At 45.1% G+C, this 17,324-nt stretch overlaps 1 protein-coding gene across 2 annotated transcripts in view; it reads right to left on the bottom strand.

Annotated features, from left to right (window-relative positions):
- The window catches only part of CEP170B (centrosomal protein 170B), a 122,722-nt gene that overhangs the window by 67,987 nt on the left and 37,411 nt on the right, over positions 1-17,324 (bottom strand). For both annotated transcript variants that reach the window (XM_054970357.1, XM_054970358.1), the window contains exons 4-6: positions 15,422-15,500; positions 8,445-8,503; positions 2,710-2,848 (exon numbers count right to left, since the gene is read on the bottom strand). In XM_054970357.1, the coding sequence (XP_054826332.1) occupies positions 2,710-2,848; positions 8,445-8,503; positions 15,422-15,500 (277 nt within the window). The remainder of the gene's footprint in view (positions 1-2,709; positions 2,849-8,444; positions 8,504-15,421; positions 15,501-17,324) is intronic.

Genomic DNA, 17,324 nt, shown 5'->3' with positions numbered 1-17,324 from the left:
TTACAAGCTACCTGGGATTGTGTGTGCTCAAGCCACAGAAACCTCATCAGGTGTGGATAAGAAAAGCAGCAAAGCAAATTCAGTCCACTGACTTTTGACCGGGCAGTACAAAATCTCAGCTTGGTACAAATACTAGAGGCCTGACCCTTCCCCCCTCGAAATGTCCACGACGTTGTAACTTCAGGCAATCACATAACTGGCCCGGGCTCCAGTTTGGGACCCAGCCACTGCTTTCAGAGATCATGTATAGTGGAGAAGACACGCTCCCTGTCTGGATTTGTGTCCAGCCACCCACAGCTGCCACTCCAACACTGCAGTCTGCATTAGCAGATTCTTCAACACGCCCCAATCGTCAACACAGTTGCCCAAAGCGTTTGTTTGTAAACGAAGAGCCCGTAAGACACAGGAACGGTAGGTGCCAAGCCGGCAGGTGACAGATGCAAATTAATAACACTGGGGATTTTATACAGTTACAATTTGGCAATGTGAGGCAAAGAATCTGGCTTGTAGTGCAGCCGCCACCGCCGGGCAGCTTGCTTCAAGGCTGAGAAAATGGTAACCTCCTTTTACCCTTCTCTGCTGTCGCTGTTAATCACAGGGAAAGAGCTCCGAGTGACAGCGAGTTGCCGGCTCACTTCCAGTGACACAACATGGCACCTGCTGCATCTGCTGGAGCCCCCTCAGGTAAAGCAGACCAATTCATGCGTTCAACATCGAAGGGAGATTCCCTTCAACAGAGCAAAGAGAATGCAGGAGAAATGGAAACCCGTGCGCATGAATTCACTCTCTCCGTCTGAGAGACAGAGAGAGTGAACTGCACTAGCAGCGAAAGGACGACGCTAATACTCTATCTCAGCTTAGAAGGGATTTTTACAAGGACAATACGCGGCATGGAAGATTAAGGTCACCAGAATCACAGTCGCTGGGCACGGTCACGGGCTAGCCTCAGTAAGGCCTCCTACGGATCACTTCCATTTTTTATCTGCAACTGAGATTGGTTTGGAGTGAATTGAAAGAATACTTCCTGTGGCCTGTCCTCTCCTGACCCGTAAGAGCTCCCCCACCAGAGAAGCTGGCCTTTAAATAACACAACATAGAGCCAAGCTACAAGTGACGCCTTACACAGGTTGGACACTTGTCAGCTTACCTCAAGTTTTGATGGGAAATGTAGGCGTCCTGGTTTTACAGCTTGGCTCTCCATTACAGCTGCAAGACCAGGATGCCTACATTTCCCATCAAAACTTGAGGGAAGCTGACAAGTGTCCAACCTGTATCAGGCGTCACTTGTAGCTTGGCTCTAAGATGTTGGTTAAAGGGAGCTGGATTTCCCCTATTCCATCCCTTTTTTAAAAACTGCTCATGCTAGAGAACCAAAGGTTTCAGGAGGGTCGCCATGTTGGGAGTATACTGCCACACAAATAAACAGGAGTCCAGTACCACATTAAAGGCAAACAAGTTTTTTGAGAAGCATAAAACATGCTTGTGTTTAAACATGCCTCTAGATTCCTGTTTAGTTTTGTGGCCTAGTGGCTACAGTGTTGGAATAGGACTGGCTGAACTCCAGTTCGAATTCCAATCGAGGCCTGAGCTCCACAAGACATTTCTCAGTTCTTCTGACCCGACTCACATTTCCCACAGCCTCACAACAGCTGCAGGGAACTTATTTCTCCGAGTGCCCTCTCAGGGCCACTGCATGAGGCAACAAGGGGCCTTCAGCTTCTATCCCAAAATGACCATAAGGAAGTGCTTTTTGCAAACCCAGACCCCAAATCCCAAATGTGTTGTGGAGTTTAGGCCGCAGCTATGACAATGGCTGAATGACCTAAAGCCGCTTGTTTTCTTTCCACCTACCCTACCTCACCAGGTTGTCCTGAGGAAACACCCCCAAATTAGATTCCGCTTTTATCTGAACAGAGGGCCTTTCTAGACCCCTGCTATAAGAAACCTGTTACCTTCTCAGCAAAGTGAGGAGAGTGGGGGAAAGCCTGCAGAAGAAATCTGTAAATCTTAATCCTGCTCTCTAATTCAAACAGAACTTGAGACATTTACCAGAAACAGACCTGTCCCTAATCCTGTTTTGGCCCCATTTCATCTTCTTGGAAGGCTTTGGAGAGGCCAGTAAATACAGTATAATAAAATCTCCTCAGGAGTGAATACGCAGCTGCACTGGCTTGTATCCTAATACTCTACTCAGCAAAGTTCAAGGATTTCCTCTGGCATTCATCAACAGGGCCTCGAACTTGATCCTTCTCAACTGTATTGGCAAACTTGTCAAATACAACTTGCCCCTGATTCTGTTTCAATACCCAACGCAACTTTGTCATAATCTCGACATGAAAATACATGTCCTCAGAAAGTTATTTCCTCTCAACACAATCACCCGTGCTCTTTGTGCTCCATTCACATACACACACAAAGACACCGCAGGAAATAAAAGTGGACAGACCTGCTTAGTCCACAATCTTTTTGTGCCCATTTCCTCACGCACAGAGCAAAATATAACTACATGAAGGCAGCCTTCGTGCAAAGAAACACCGGCGTATCTGATTTCAGCTCGCCTACGAAGAAACAAGTTTTATTGCCTGCAATCCACAATGACTCCCCAAAGCAACGAGGTTCACTTTCATTCTACTCCTAATCTACAGGGAAAATCAAAAGCCCCAAAGGGCTTGTGTCAGCCCTTGACTAACTGGTTTTCTAAACTGGTACCTGTAATAGCTTTCTTGTCGCCTTTCTCCAGCTTGGCTTGGGGCGATTCGGTCTCTCCGCTGTGTTCCATCAGCTGCTCCGCCCGTTTCATTGCCATCCCTTTAAAATTCATCTGAAGCTGGCTGGTGTATTTCTCATGCTGAAGGGGAAAGGCAAGAGATGCCATTTATTTACCTTTTTTTTGACGGGAGGGAATTATATCTCGTATGTTCGTCAGGCAAACAACTTCCGCGGCAGCTTATAAAGCTCAATAAATACTTGGTTGTTGACCAAACAAGAATTAGCAGCAAAAATTAACTGCAAAAAAAAAATCTTTTACTGAAACACGTATCAACTGCGCAGAGATGGAAAAAGGCCCTGGGAAGAAGCGGAGAGGGGCATGTCTGTTTTGCCCTCCTTCAAACCTTGTTGTGCTGACAGGTCTTGTCAGTCCAAGATGGAGGAAGGGTACGCGTGTGTGTTTGTGTGTGTGCGCGCATGCATGCATGCACGCTGGGGAGAGAGCCCCAAGGGGTCATTTGGTACATGGCCTCCCAAAGCCTGCTCAGTGAGAAGAAATCGGAGGAGATCAGAACAAAGTGAGCCACTCTGGTTCCCCACCGGGAAGAAAGGTGGGGATATAAATGAATAAATAAAAAATAAACCCAAAGTCAGCCCCAGTTCACATGTTCTAACCAACAGCAACATTGCCCTGATGTATCTATTTATTTCACTTACACTCCATCTTTCCCCCAAATGGGGACATCATTCTCCTCTCTTCCCCATTGTCCTCACAACAACCTTGTGAAGTAGGTTTGGCTGAGAGTTTGTGATTGGGCTCAGGCCACCCAGGAAGCTTCCACTGCAGAGTAGGGATTCGAACCTGGGTCTCCTTAATCCTAGCCCAACACTCTAACCACTATACAACACTGTCTTACTTTGGCTTCCAGACCTTGAAGAAAGGGTCATTGTATAATTGTTACTCTCTGACTTACTGTCTTTACCAAAGAAATTAAACAGTAGTTTTTGAGTACTAAAAATACCATAATTTTTTTTTAACAACACGTTGCAGATTTCCTAGAGTTGGAAAAGGCGTCATGTTTTTAATTGTTTATGTATTTTATTGCATTGTATGTGTATTTTAACTTGGGTTTAATTGTTTGAATGATGTGTTTTTGTTTTGTTCTAATGGTTTTCGAGACTTTTTTATTACAGACTTTTTTAAACCATTCGCCACCTTGTTGGCCTTGAATAGGGCAGAAATGGGGAGGTAGAAATTTTGTAAATAAATAAATAAAACTAAGGGGGAACTTGATTGCTGGTACCTGACTTGAACCATCAGTTTGCATTAGGCCCTTGAAACACATACTATACTTTTTTCTTTATACGCCTCTCGAACTCAGGACTGTAAGCAAAAGTCCAGTATCAGATATCCTACGCGACAGGTAGAGATCTTGTTCCCCCTCAAGCAATAATCTGAGCAATAGACAGAATTGCCAAGAGGATTAACTCAGATATCTGTGATGGTTCAGCATAATGTATTGGAACATTCCCCTGGGAAAGCTTGGTTGAAATAGAAGGGAGTGGCACCAGAGCACATCTGAGCTCTTGCACAAACGCTTATTCACACTGCCAAAGCTTCTGCAGGAGAAATTCTGCACGGATTATGCCCATCACATGCCAGGCTCATTGTGGTGATGAAGGGGGAGGTCATGAGAAGCATTCCGTCTCTGCAAATGCAGGATTCTGAACTCTCCAAAGATAGTTTTAGGTGGGTAGCTGAGCTGGTACTGCAGTAGAACAGCAAGATTTGAGTCCAGGGGCACCTTAAAGACCAACAAGATTTTCAGGATATAAGCTTTTGAGAGTCAAAGCTCCCTTCTTCAGACACCTGGTTACATCCCAAAAATCTTGTTGGTCTTTAAAGTGTCACTGGACTCAACTTCTGCTAAAATTTCTGAAGCATCCCAAAGTATTCAGGAAAGCCAGAGTGGTATATTCATTTAAGTATATACCACCTTTGCTCCAAGAAGCTTGGAACAATGTTTTAGTCCCACAACAACCCTCTTGTGTCAAGTTAACTTCAGAGATAGTGACCAGCCTCAAATTCACCCACTGGGCTATGTGGATGAAGCTGGCATTTGAACCCAGGTCCAAGCCCAACACTCTACCCCACCCCTTATGCAACACTGTCTGGTTCAAATCTCTACTCAGCTCTAAAGTTCACTGTGTAACCTGGGCACTTACATTGTTTTCCAGGAGCGTTTTTTTTCCTCTTCCCATACAAGACATAAATCACTTGGAGTTTCTCACGGAAACTGAGTTTATCTGTCAATCACATTTAAATGTACGTTGGTTGTTCACAAGAAGCAGCATTTATTACATGACTAAGTATTACAGATATGCTTGTAGAATTCTGCCCTGCTGAATTTCTCATTTGATGGAAGGATCACAAATTGACAGAACTTTTTACCAGAACCATACTAGCCCATTCCACTTTATCGTGCTTACAGGAAGAACATACCCTTAAAACCAAGAAGGTTCTAATAAGCAGGTACTAAGGCTGAATATATACATGTTGCCACTTTCAGACAAAATGGTAATTGTGCTTATTAGGAGGATCGTGAATAGCAGGCTCTCCCTGTATGCATTTTAAATAGCATATATCCTGCTGCTTCTTTTTCTCTCTAGGATGCCTAGGTGAGCAAGCAAGTGCAGCGTAGTGGTTAGTAAACCAGGTTACTAAAGCAGTGGTTAGTAAACCACTTTGCAGCTGGTGAGACCTGAGGTTAAATCCCCGCTCTGCCATAAGTCTAACGGATGGTCTTGGACCAGTCACTCTTTCACAGCCCAACCTACCCCAAAGGGTTATTGTGATGTTAAAATGAGGGAGAAAGAGCGACATACGGCTTCCTGGAGGAAAAGGTAAAGAAGAACAGCAAAGAAAACACCCTGCATTTTTACCAGAGAGCCAGTTTGGTGTAGTGGTTAAGAGAGCGGGACTCTAATCTGGAGAACGGGGTTTGATTCCCCACTCCTCCACTTGAAGCCAGCTGGGTGACCTTGAGACAGTCACAGCTCTTTCAGAGCTCTCTCAGCCCCACCCACCTTAGAGGGTGATTGTCGTGAGGATAATAATAACGTACTTTGTAAACGGCTATGAGTGGGTGTTAAGTTGTCCTGAAGGGCGGTACATAAATCGAATGTTGTTGTTGTTATAGAACAGAGAATTTCAGTCATGTAGCAATTTTCAGGTAGCAATTTTCTGGGTCAAGTAGCAATTTTCTCCAGGCCAGTTTGACTAGGGATCCTGATGGAGTTTTGCCATCTTCTGGGCATGGAGTAAGGGTCACTGTGGGGGGGGGAGGGGTATTCGGGAATATCCTGCATTTTGCAGGGAGTTGAACGAAATGACCCTAGAGGTCCCTTCCAACCTTGTGATTCTATGATTCTATATAGGGATAAGGAAATTCATCCCAGATAAAATAGCTTCAACTGTATTAGAGATTAGAATTAGGTGTTGTACAGCCCAGTGGGCTGAGGGGAGATCTGTTCTGGACAGGATTGTGCCATCCAAGAAGTACCAGGTTTGGAGCCTGGGGGTGCTGCTCTAATTCCAGATGTAAAGAGTGGTCAGGAGTACCTTTTATATTCATCTGAGCTGATTTGCCAGCTCCAACTGCGATTGGAACAGAAAGATCTGGCCACTGTCATACAGGCTCTGGTTTTGTCCAGATCAAGCATGATGTAACTGTTAGACGGTAGGCCTAGGAAACGCAAGTTCAAATTCCCCCTCCATTCTGATGCTTCTTGGATGTCTTTGGACAGTCACTTGGGCAGCATAACCTACTTCACAAGGTGTTTATGAGGATAAAAGGCAGGACAATTTATGGAGCTCTAAGCTCCTTGATGGAATGCAGGGCTCACTTCAAGGGGGAACGCGCCGGAACACAAGTTCCAGCAGTTCCCCAAAGAGGTCACATGTCAGGTGGCCCTGCCCACCTTACTCTCGGCCATTTTGGGCCTGTTTCAGCCTGGATTGGTGCTGAAATGGCCCGGATTGGGCCATTGATGGGTGGTGGATCACTCTCCCACTCAGCAGCAGTCCAATCCTGACCATTTTGGGCCCCTTTTCGGCCATTTTCAGCCCCCTTTTGCCATTTTGGGTCCAATTTCAGCCCTGAATGGCCAGGATTGGGTCCAAAACAGCCAGGATAGGTGATGTCAGGGGGTGTGGCACACGCAAATCAGTTATGCCAATGACACACTTCCAGTGATGGCAAGGAGCGTGGTATATGCTAATTAGTTGTGCTAATTAGTTGTGCTAATGAGTTCCTCCAGCTCTTTTTCTATGAAACGACCCCTGATGGAATGTAACTAATATACTAGGCAGACAGGCTACTACAATGTTTGTTACATGGGGGCTGACCTTGAAGTCTGTCTGGTCACTTCAGTCAGTCCAAAATGCTACCACCTGTCTTTCGGCATGGACAGCATATTTTACCAACAACAATGGCTAACTCTTTGTTTCCAGACACAATTGAAGGTGCAAGTTTTAATCTTTAATGTTCTAAACAGCTTGAGACAAGAATACCGGAGGCAGTATCTGCTCTCACTCACTGAGATCTTTTACTCAGGCCTATGACATACTGGTCTCTAAAAGGAGGAGGGCTCTCTCAGTATTTTAGCAATATGCAACTTTCTTCCTGTAGAGGTTCAGTTTGTCACAATGCACCCGTAGCTGTCAGAGTGCTGGGCTGGGAGCTGGGTTCAAATTCTCCCTCAGCCTCAAAACTCCCTATGTGGTTATGGGCCAGTCACATACTCTCAGCCAAACCAACCTCTCACAGCACTCTTGTGAGGATAAAAATGGAGGAAGGATAAATCACATACACCGCTCAGAGCTGCTTGGAGGAAGGACAAGATAAAAAATGGCACAGATAGAGATGGGCTTTTAAGAGCTTTTTATGGTCTCTGATGGTTTAAAGGGTTTTTGGATTTACTTGGTTGTAATGACTGGTTTTAATAAGGGTTATTATGTTGATCTGATGGTTTTATTGGTTTTCCTCCAATGAGTCTATGCTCTGATAGTTTTATGGAGCCAATTTTCATTTTTTGCTGACGCCGTCGATATTTATGATCTTCTCTGTAGCCATTTTTAGGCTGTTTGTAAATTGTTCCATTTTGTAATAGTAAAGCAGTTTGGGGAATCTGCACACACAAAAAAAGGCCAACAGAGATGGTACCAACTTCTGACAACAGAATGCTTATAATGGCGAAAGCAACACTGGGTTACATAACTTCCAGGGCACCAAATGTTCATATGAAGGGTGATGGGCAGGGGAGACATAAAAGTCTCAACAGACTCTTGGTAACATTCTGAGAAACCTGTGTGTGTGAGTGTGAGTGTGAGTGTGTGCGAACGTGCACTTAATAGAGAAGTTTGGTCCAGCTTTGAATCAAGCCAAACAATATGGTGATTTCCCCCTCTTTTCTTGTGTGTATCTGTTTGAGGGGGTTTTTTTTGGGGGGGGGAGAACAGAAAACAGTTTTGATGCTACTGAGGTGAAGGTTAAATCCAAATTAAACAGACGTCCAGAAGCATCTTAAAGACTAATAAACTTATGTTTCATCTGGCTGCAGCCAACTAACACAACCACCCCTCTGGGACTAAGGTTAAGGTTTGACCCACCAGCTAAAGTTGATCTTACGTGCTCTCCCTTATTTTGCCCACAAGTACATAGATTTGTGCTCACCTTTAAGGCTTCTTCTGGGACTTTGTGCTGGATATGTTCCAATACATACATATTAGCATGTGAGAAAAATATTAAGGAAAACCGACTGTTACAGTAAGAGAAACAATTTAAAAACCACCACAGCCACCCTCCAAAGCGACTTTGGGGGGGGGGAGATGTAACCAAACACCACCTGGGACCAGTTTGCAGCTCAAAGGGCAGCCATTTCTATAGAGCGGTTATTTAACCCCTCAAGGGCTCCACTAGGAAAGAATGGGTGACTCGGTCATCCGAAAGGGAGAAAATTAAAGTGATACCATCAGCCCCTCCTCTGCCTCTCCCTCCCTTCCCTTATAGCCATTCACTTGCAGTGAGATTAGATTTCAAATAGGTAGGAAAGGAAGCTTTGCTTCCTGAATGGCTGTGGAGATCAAGGACATGCTTTTGCCAAATATGTAGTGATTCTCACTAATGCCAAATATGTTTTGTTATGAAGAACTGCTCCAGCTGGACTTAAAAATAAAACTAGTTAAGGTTGCTGTCATGATCTGGCTGTGCCAGGAAGGCCTAGCAAGGCCTCAGAAGCCTGTTAGCAGTGGGAGTAGGCCTGCCTACAATTCCCAGGGGCCCTGGGCCGTTTTGGCGCCCCTTTTGGCCAATCAGAACACAGGGGGCTAGTGCTATATAAGCCTGAGAGGGGGACAAGCCTGCGTTCTTTCTCCCAGGGAGCAGGCCAGAGGAGGTTTCTGGTAGGGAGAGATGCCCTCATCCAGGTAGGGTGAGAAGACAGGCCTGGCAGGCAGAGAGACAGTGAGTTCACCCACCTATTGTTGCTAATGCACCTTGCTTGTTTGATATTGACTGACCTCCTTGTAAATAAATCCTTTTGTTTGTTGTTACTCTGCTGGGTCCTCATGCCTGTTTATTGGCCAAGCTACAGAGGTCAGAAGGGTAGGGAAGGTACTCTGGGCCTTCCCAAGGGACCCTAAATCCCAGAGTGGTGGCAGCGTAAGGTGGCTCACCCTACCTGAGGCATGACAGTTGCCCACTCCAGCTTGGGAAATTCCTGGAGATTTGGGGATGGGGCTTGGGAAGGGAAGAGTGTGAGGAGGGGAGTCCACCCTCTGAAGCAGCCATTTTCTCCAAGGGAACTGATCGCTGTTATTTGGAGGTCAGTTCTAATTCTTGGAGAAATCTAAGCCCCACCTTGGGAGTTCATAATCTTATAGATACTAGCAAGTGTGGCTACAGGTTATACTCTCCATCCCGCTAGTGGTCACGTAGTCGGGCAACACTCCATACAGCAGGGAACACAGAGCCAATGCTCATGCCAGCAACTACCAACGATCAGCAACGAGACACCAGGTTTCCATCTGAGACTCTACCTGCTTTTAGAGGGCTCCAAGTCGAACACCAGATCTTCCCGTTTGCAGCTGGAATTTCCAACTCACCCAGCTGTGACCCTCAAATCCAAAAATAGACACTTCCCTCCCCCAATTCAGAAGAAAAAAAATTCAAGCTAACAGGTAGTCCTGCCCATAAAGAGAATGTGATATGCTAAACAAAGCAAGATTTGAATCCAGTAGCACTGGATTTCAAGGATATAAGATTTCAAGGATATAAGCTTTCAAGAGCCAAAATTCCCTTTGTCAGATACAAGTAAGAATGTCCCAGTCCTTATATCCCAGTCAGAACATGGGAGGCAACTTGCAAAGAAGGGAGACGGGATGTAAAGGTATAATACATGCATGCATTTGATGATGTATTTATTTATCTATATCCTGCTTTTCTCTCCAGTAGGGACCCAAAGTGGCTTACATCATTCTCCACCTCTCCATTTTATCCTCAAAACAGCCCTGTGAGGTAGGTTAGGCTGAGAGAGTATGACTGGCCCAAGGTCAGTCATGCAACTTGCAAAGAAGGGAGACAGGATGTAAAGGTATAATACATGCATGCATTTGATGATGTATTTATTTATCTATATCCTGCTTTTCTCTCCAATAGGGACCCAAAGTGGCTTACATCATTCTCCTCCTCTCCATTTTATCCTCAAAACAGCCCTGTGAGGTAGGTTAGGCTGAGAGAGTATGACTGGCCCAAGGTCACCCAGCAAGCTTCCAAAGCAGAGGCAGGGATTAGAATCCGGGACTCCCTGGATTCTAGTGTGACACTCTATCCATTACTCTATGCCAGCTCTCAAATTCAAAATTTAATCAGCTTGATTAGAGCAGGGGAGAAGAGCCTGGGTGGTAAGAAATGCATAAAATTCACATCTGTGGTGAGACAAGATTCCGATGTGTCTATTTCACGCGGTGGGAGTGGAGGGGGGAGATGTTCTTCTGAGTTTGTGAATGAACTTAAGTTCAGCATTCTTGCATTATAATGTTCCCTTGAAGCGTCTCTGTTTGAGGACTGCCATTCCTAGAAACAGATCAAGATGGGTAGTCGTGTTAGTCTGTCTGTAGCAGTAGAAAGCCAGTTTGGTGCCGTTGTTAAGAGCACAGGACTCTAATCTGGAGAACAGAGTTTGATTCCTCACTCCTCCACTTGAAGCCAGCTGGGTGACCTTGGGTCAGTCACAGCTTCTAGCTCTCTCAGCCACACCCACCTCACAGAGTGTTTTGTTGTGGGGATAATAATAACGTACTTTGTAAACCGCTCTGAGTGGGTGTTAAGTCATTCTGAAGGGCGGTATATAAATTGAATGTTGTTATAAAGAGCAAGAGTCCAGCACCTGTAAGTCTAACAAAATGAATGAGCTGTGACTCATGAACCTCATACCCTACCACAAATGTTGTTAGTCTTATAAGGGCTACTGGACTCTTGCTCTTTTCTACTGCCATTCTTCGGTTTGAAGACTGCTACTCTTTAAGGAGAGTTTACAAGATGAGATTGCTGAATTTGAGTTCATTCACAAATTCAGAACAATGGATTCCATTCCTATCTGTAGCTGACCAATGAAGCCTGGACTCCTGAGAGTTTATACCCTGGAAATATTGTTGGTTTTTAAGATGTCAGTAGATTCAAATCTTGCTTTTCCACTGCAGACCAATACAGCTACTCCCCTGAAATTAAGCAAAGCAAATAATTTTAAATCAACAAGATTTAAACAGGCCCCGTTATGGTTGCACAAAGGAGTTGGATGGAACTTTGCCACTAGAATGTCGGGGGGGGGCACACAAGGACTGGACTGTTTGAAAGAACATGAAAAGACAACAAAGGATGGGAAATGTTCCCATTAAAAATAGACCAAGGACGAACTACATTTTGGCACTGTTGGGAAAACTCGCTCGTTTGTTACGGTGGGCAGATGCGTGCCCTTCTGAAAAAGAACACTGCTGACTCAGGCAATGGGAAAGATGATGGAATCTGGAAAGCACTAAATGAGGAGGGAAAGCGGCAGTGTGCGAAAAGAAACACCAGCAGGACAGCAGACGAGGAGGAACGCAAACCGCCCTGGGATGCAGAAATGAGATACATGCTTTCATGTGCAGGCATTTTATTTCAGCAAAAGATTCCCCACAGTCAGTAACTAAGTCTCTCTCACACACACACACAAACACAGTCTTTGCTGCACAACAAATGCAAGGACTTCATAGCTATGTCTGCTGCCAAGGTCTCCTGAAACAGCCGAGCTGTAATCTGGGTTTTAAAAAAAACAGCCTTTGCTTGCCAATGGAGCGTGCATGACAGTAATGTCTGTGTTTGTGGTCTACGAAAGAAAAACTGATGGAAAGTACAGAGATAACAAAAGCTTACAAGAGGCAATAAGAAAAACGTTTAAGAAGGCAAAGAAGAGCCATGATTCAAAGTCCAATTCAGCAAGTTATTCTATCTGATGCCTTACTCACCAGAAGAGGGTTGTGGGTTTTTCCCCCCCATTATTTTTGTTTATTTTATCACTGACCTGATTTTTGAAATCAGTGCTGTTTCATTAAGAGAAATCAATAGAGATGTGAGAGGGTGGGAGAGGGGGAAATTTGTGTGGGTCATGAAAGAGCACGCCGGTCCCTGACCACAAAGTTTGAGTATATGGGCTGTAAACCAAACGCAGCATGTCCGAACTTATGCTCATTGCCAGCACAGGAAGCTCCTCAATACAGAGTCAAACCATTGGTCCATCTAGTTCAGTGGTAGCTGCTCTGATTGGCTAAAGCTCTCCAGGATCTTGGCGGTGATAAAGAGTGTCGTCAAGTCACAGCTGACTTACGGCGACCCCTGGTTGCGTTTTCAAGGCAAGGGACTAACAGAGGTGGTTTGCCATTAGCAACTCTGGTCCTCGCTGGAGGCAGGGCTTTTTTTCAACAGGAACATGGTGGAACGGAGTTCCGGCACCTCTTGAAAATGGTCACATGGGCACTATGGAATCTGCAGCATGGCGCAGAGGGCAATCTAAACTCCCCTCTGTCTGGAGATCAGGGAACGGGGCCACCAGCCATGTGACCATTTTTGCAGAGGGCAATTTAAACTTTAAAAAACTCCCCCCTTGTTCCAGCTGACCCAAAGTGACATCATTGTGCAGTCTTGAGTTCCATCACTGAGTTCCACCACCTCTTTCCCCAGAAAAAAAGCCCTGGCTGGAGGTCTCCCATCCAATTACTAACCAAGGCTGGCCCTGCTTAGCTTCTGAGATCTGATGAGATCAAGCTCACCTGGGCTATCAAGGTCAGGGTCTTAGGAAAACTTACCTAACACTGAGGTTGTAGTTTCTCTCATACTAAGCAGCTTTATGAGCAAGATCCAGGTCCAATAGCACCTTAAAGACCAACTATTGGGCCTGAGACTTGCTCTTCAACTCCACAGCAACATGGCTACCCACCTAAAATTATACAGCTTTACGAATGTCTGAAGCTGCCTCATATGAAGTCAAACTACTGGTCCTTCCAGTCAACTGTTTGGCTTGCTATAACTTCAGGTTTCCAGTACTGAACACTGGTTTGGTCTAGAGGGCTACAAAGGTCCCTTCCCACTCTAGACCTCTAAGACTCTAGCTCTATATTTTCTGTTTGAACCACCTGCAGCTCCCTACAATTGCTACCCAAAAAGTTTTTGGTGCAAATGCCAGGGACTAAACTGGGATCTTCTGCACATATGAAGTATGTGTTCCACCACTGAGTCAGACATATCGCTGAGAATTTCCCCCGTCATAGCAGGTTCCAGCCCACAACATAACAAGCCAAGGAAAGAAACAAGGAGTGGTAGGAATAGGGGATCAAGTCACAAAACAAAGGAGTTAAAAACGGAGATTGATATTTGCAAAGAATAAGCATGGCATGCTACTTTCATTCAGCAACCAAGCTATACACGAGTCGACCCAGGAAAAAGTTAAGGGGATCTCTTGATGTTGGTATTTTTATCACAGATCGGGCAAATGAATTCCAAATTGTATCACAGTAAGGCTGCTGGGAGAAATAAGATTTGGTTCTTTCCTCTAGTGCTGTTTGTCAGGTTCAGAATGCTTTCCTATGTATTGTAACCAAAGAGACTCCATTTTAATTCTCTCAGTATTCTGAGTGCTTTCTTCACAGGTGCCAAGATGTTCCCTAGCAGCTATCTCTCTCAAGAGGAATGTTTTGACTACAGCTTTTCCAGTCCTGGGAAACTTTCACTTTCTCAGCTTCAAAGGGATTGTTTTGAGAACTATGGGGGGAGGCTGGGCCTACTGACTCTTAATACTTTGTACTGTATTCTTTGCCTTTCATTCGTAACAATACACGTGTACCAACCCAGATATTGCATCTGGGCCCGTGGACTATAATGGTTGCATTTTTCAGTAAATCTTTTGAAAACAACGGACTCTTGTCTGATTGCAGAAGGTAGTCTGGATACAACTATTATTTAGCCACAGTTCTGACATTGTTTTCCTAATCTAAACATCCTTCTCAAAGTTCCTATCAGCCCTGCAGTCAAAAGTTCTGTCCCCTCGCCCCCAAATCTGGGTCCAGCAGCCACTTTTGATGAAGCATATTTACTCAAGAGTAAATCCACTGTGTTTACTCCAGTTTCACAGTGCAATCTAGGGTGGCCAGCTCTGGGCTGGGAAATTCCAGGAGATTTGGGGGGGGGGTGGAGCCTGGAAAGGGTGGGGTTTGGGAAGGGGAGGGGCCTCAGCAGGATATAAAGCCATCGAGTCCCTCCTCCAAAGCAGCCATTTTCTCCAGGGGAACTGATTTCTGTTGCTTGGAGATCTGTTGTAATTCCGGGAGATCTCCAGCCACCCCCCGGAGGCTGGCAACCCTAATGCAATCCTATGCAGAGGCAATCCAGTCTAAGACTGCTGATTTTGATGAGTTTAGCCTAAAATACCCCCAGGGATAGGACTGAGCCATCAATCACAAAGACCTTGACAAGACCGTCAAATTGTTTCGATGCCTCCTCCAAATACTGATGCCAAATAACACATTAACAAAACTCCAAAGCAGGAAAAACAATAATGGAAAGCAGAACACTGCTACTGCCGGCACGGATTCTGATCCAAAGAATATTAGCTACTAAAGCCAATAAGATTCAGCCAAACGGTTTCAGTCTGCGATGCAAAGGATGAATCAGGCCATTAGTCCATCAACGTCAGTATTAATGTCTACGCAGGGCGGTCAGTAGCTCTCCAAGGTATTTGACATCGCCTACCACATGATGGGGATTGAACCAGAGACCTTCTGCAGGCCAAGCAGATGCTCTATCACTGAGCCACAGCCCCTCCCCAAGGTAATGCAAAAACTCCGAGAATCCAAATAGTATAAGACACAAGGAAGGTCTCCTACACAAGCTCCACCCAAGTAAATAGGAATGGCCAAAAAAAATCACGGTACCCAGGCAGTGTAGTAGAAATTGCACAGATGAACTTTTGGGGGCATGTTGGCACTTCTTTCTCTTACAAGCAGGATTCATTTAAAGCAGTTGTGAAGGCTCCGTACACAAGGTCAGAAGGGAAAAAAACAACGGTGAACCTGAAAGTTGTGTGCAATTTGACCTTGAAGAATTCAAACACAAAAGGATATCGTAGCCAAAGCGGATCACGTCATTCAGTTTCAATGTGATGTATTTCTGGTCAGGGATCCGTACGTCATTCACAAACGTCTATGGAAAAGAAGAAGAAAAACATTATTAGGTTTAAAAAGTCAAGGAAAGCAGGGAAAAGCAGTCTGGTCACAATTTACCAGCAACACACATGTTTGCCATAGAAATCCATCTGCCTAGGCCTCTTCCAACCCCCTGCCTGCCCTGTACTCCCATCCTTCCAAACCGATCCCTCTTTCTCCAGCCCGTTCTTCCCTCTCTGCTGCTGGAAATAGCTTCAAGCACCACAGCTAATTTTACCAAGTGCTCCTCAACGCCTGGGAGCAGCAACAGTGATAGAGCAGCCACACTCTTTCCAGATTAGTAAGTGTGCGTCTTGAGCACTTCAGTGCCTGCATCTTTTGCACGCCATGAAATGCTTCAAATCCACTTTATCTGGGCTGTCCAGAGCAACAGAGTAATGTATGTCCCTATGGTAAAGCCTCACAGTCAAAGGTATGAGCTTTCAAGAGTCAAAGCTTCCTTTGTTAGATACATGGAAATCTAGTTGATCTTTACGGTGCTAATGGAACTGGATCTTGCTCTTCTACTGTAGACCAACACAGCTACCCATCTGACACTGGCCAAATTCACGCTTCCCTACCTTCCACTTTTCATACACAATAATTGCGCTGGATTCTATCCTGCAATGTCCCAGTCTGTGTTCACATCCCCTCTTTTACTGTGCCAGCATTGCGCTATACTGCATTCACATCCCTGGGAGAATTGCGCGATACGGGGCGGGTTTAGATCCGCCGTCACCAATGACAACATCACGTAGCCTTTTAAAAAAAATTTAATGCTAGATTTTCGCTATATCGATTTTCTGCTCAATTGCAGTGGTGTGGCCACACCCCCATTGATGCCTGTGATTGGTTAATGTTACCACTCAACTATAATTATAGGATAGCGATTTTTCGCTATACTGAGAATTTTAATTTTTAAAAAAAAAACACAGAAGGAGTCAACCTTTGCAGGCACAGTCCGCTTATCAGAAATTACCTAGGCTCTCCTTCGGCAATGAAACATTATTTACTGTAAAAAAAATGTCAACCCCCCCCCCCTTGACGCCTCCATGGACTTTTTACAACACCACTTCCCAAACCGCTTGTGGGTGATCTTCATGAACGGGATTGCACAATAGCGCAATAAATAAATAAACAGGACGGGGGTGCAGGCATGCCTCGGACAAAGTTGGGACCATAAGAATTGCTTGGCAAAGAGGGACGGTGTTCCGGAAAGGCAAGAAACAAGGAAGTGGGGGTGGTTAAGAGGGGGCGGTCTCTTTGGGAACCACTTCTATTTGTTCACATCCATAGTGAGAGCAGCGCAAGAGAAGCGTTTGAAAGCGTGACAAACTTGTCTGAGGCGCAGCGCAACATATACGATAGAATGGCGGGATTGAGGTAAGAGTATGTGAACAGCCCTCTGAGAAGCGCATAAATGGTGTGAAAATAGCGGCAAACTTGAGCTGTGTGGATTCGGCCACTATCTCCATGAATGGGCCTATGGAAAATCCACACTGGCATGGAAAGTGAGACACTCACAAATGAACACACAACAGAGGCACCAAATTTCCAAGCAACCAGCTTCATCCCAAAAAGTGCTGGAAAAAACATACTGCAGTTTAATACACTGGCTGTGCTCAAGAGCATTGGGTCGCCAGTAGATGAGTTCATTTGGCATCGGAACACAACGTTCTCTAACTCAGCCTTAGTGAGGTTCCAGAATGTCAAGACTTCACTCCTCAAATAAAATAAAATAAATTTTCTTTGAAGCTCTGCAAAGGCAACCAACGCAAAACAACAAACACGAGAGGATCAGTTCACTTTCATTCCACGAAGG

The sequence above is a fragment of the Eublepharis macularius genome, chromosome 2, assembly GCF_028583425.1.
Source record: "Eublepharis macularius isolate TG4126 chromosome 2, MPM_Emac_v1.0, whole genome shotgun sequence".
In the NCBI taxonomy this organism is placed as follows: Eukaryota; Metazoa; Chordata; class Lepidosauria; order Squamata; family Eublepharidae; genus Eublepharis; species Eublepharis macularius.
The sequence above is the reverse complement of the archived record's forward strand: the minus strand, read 5'-3'. Positions and strand labels throughout refer to the sequence as shown.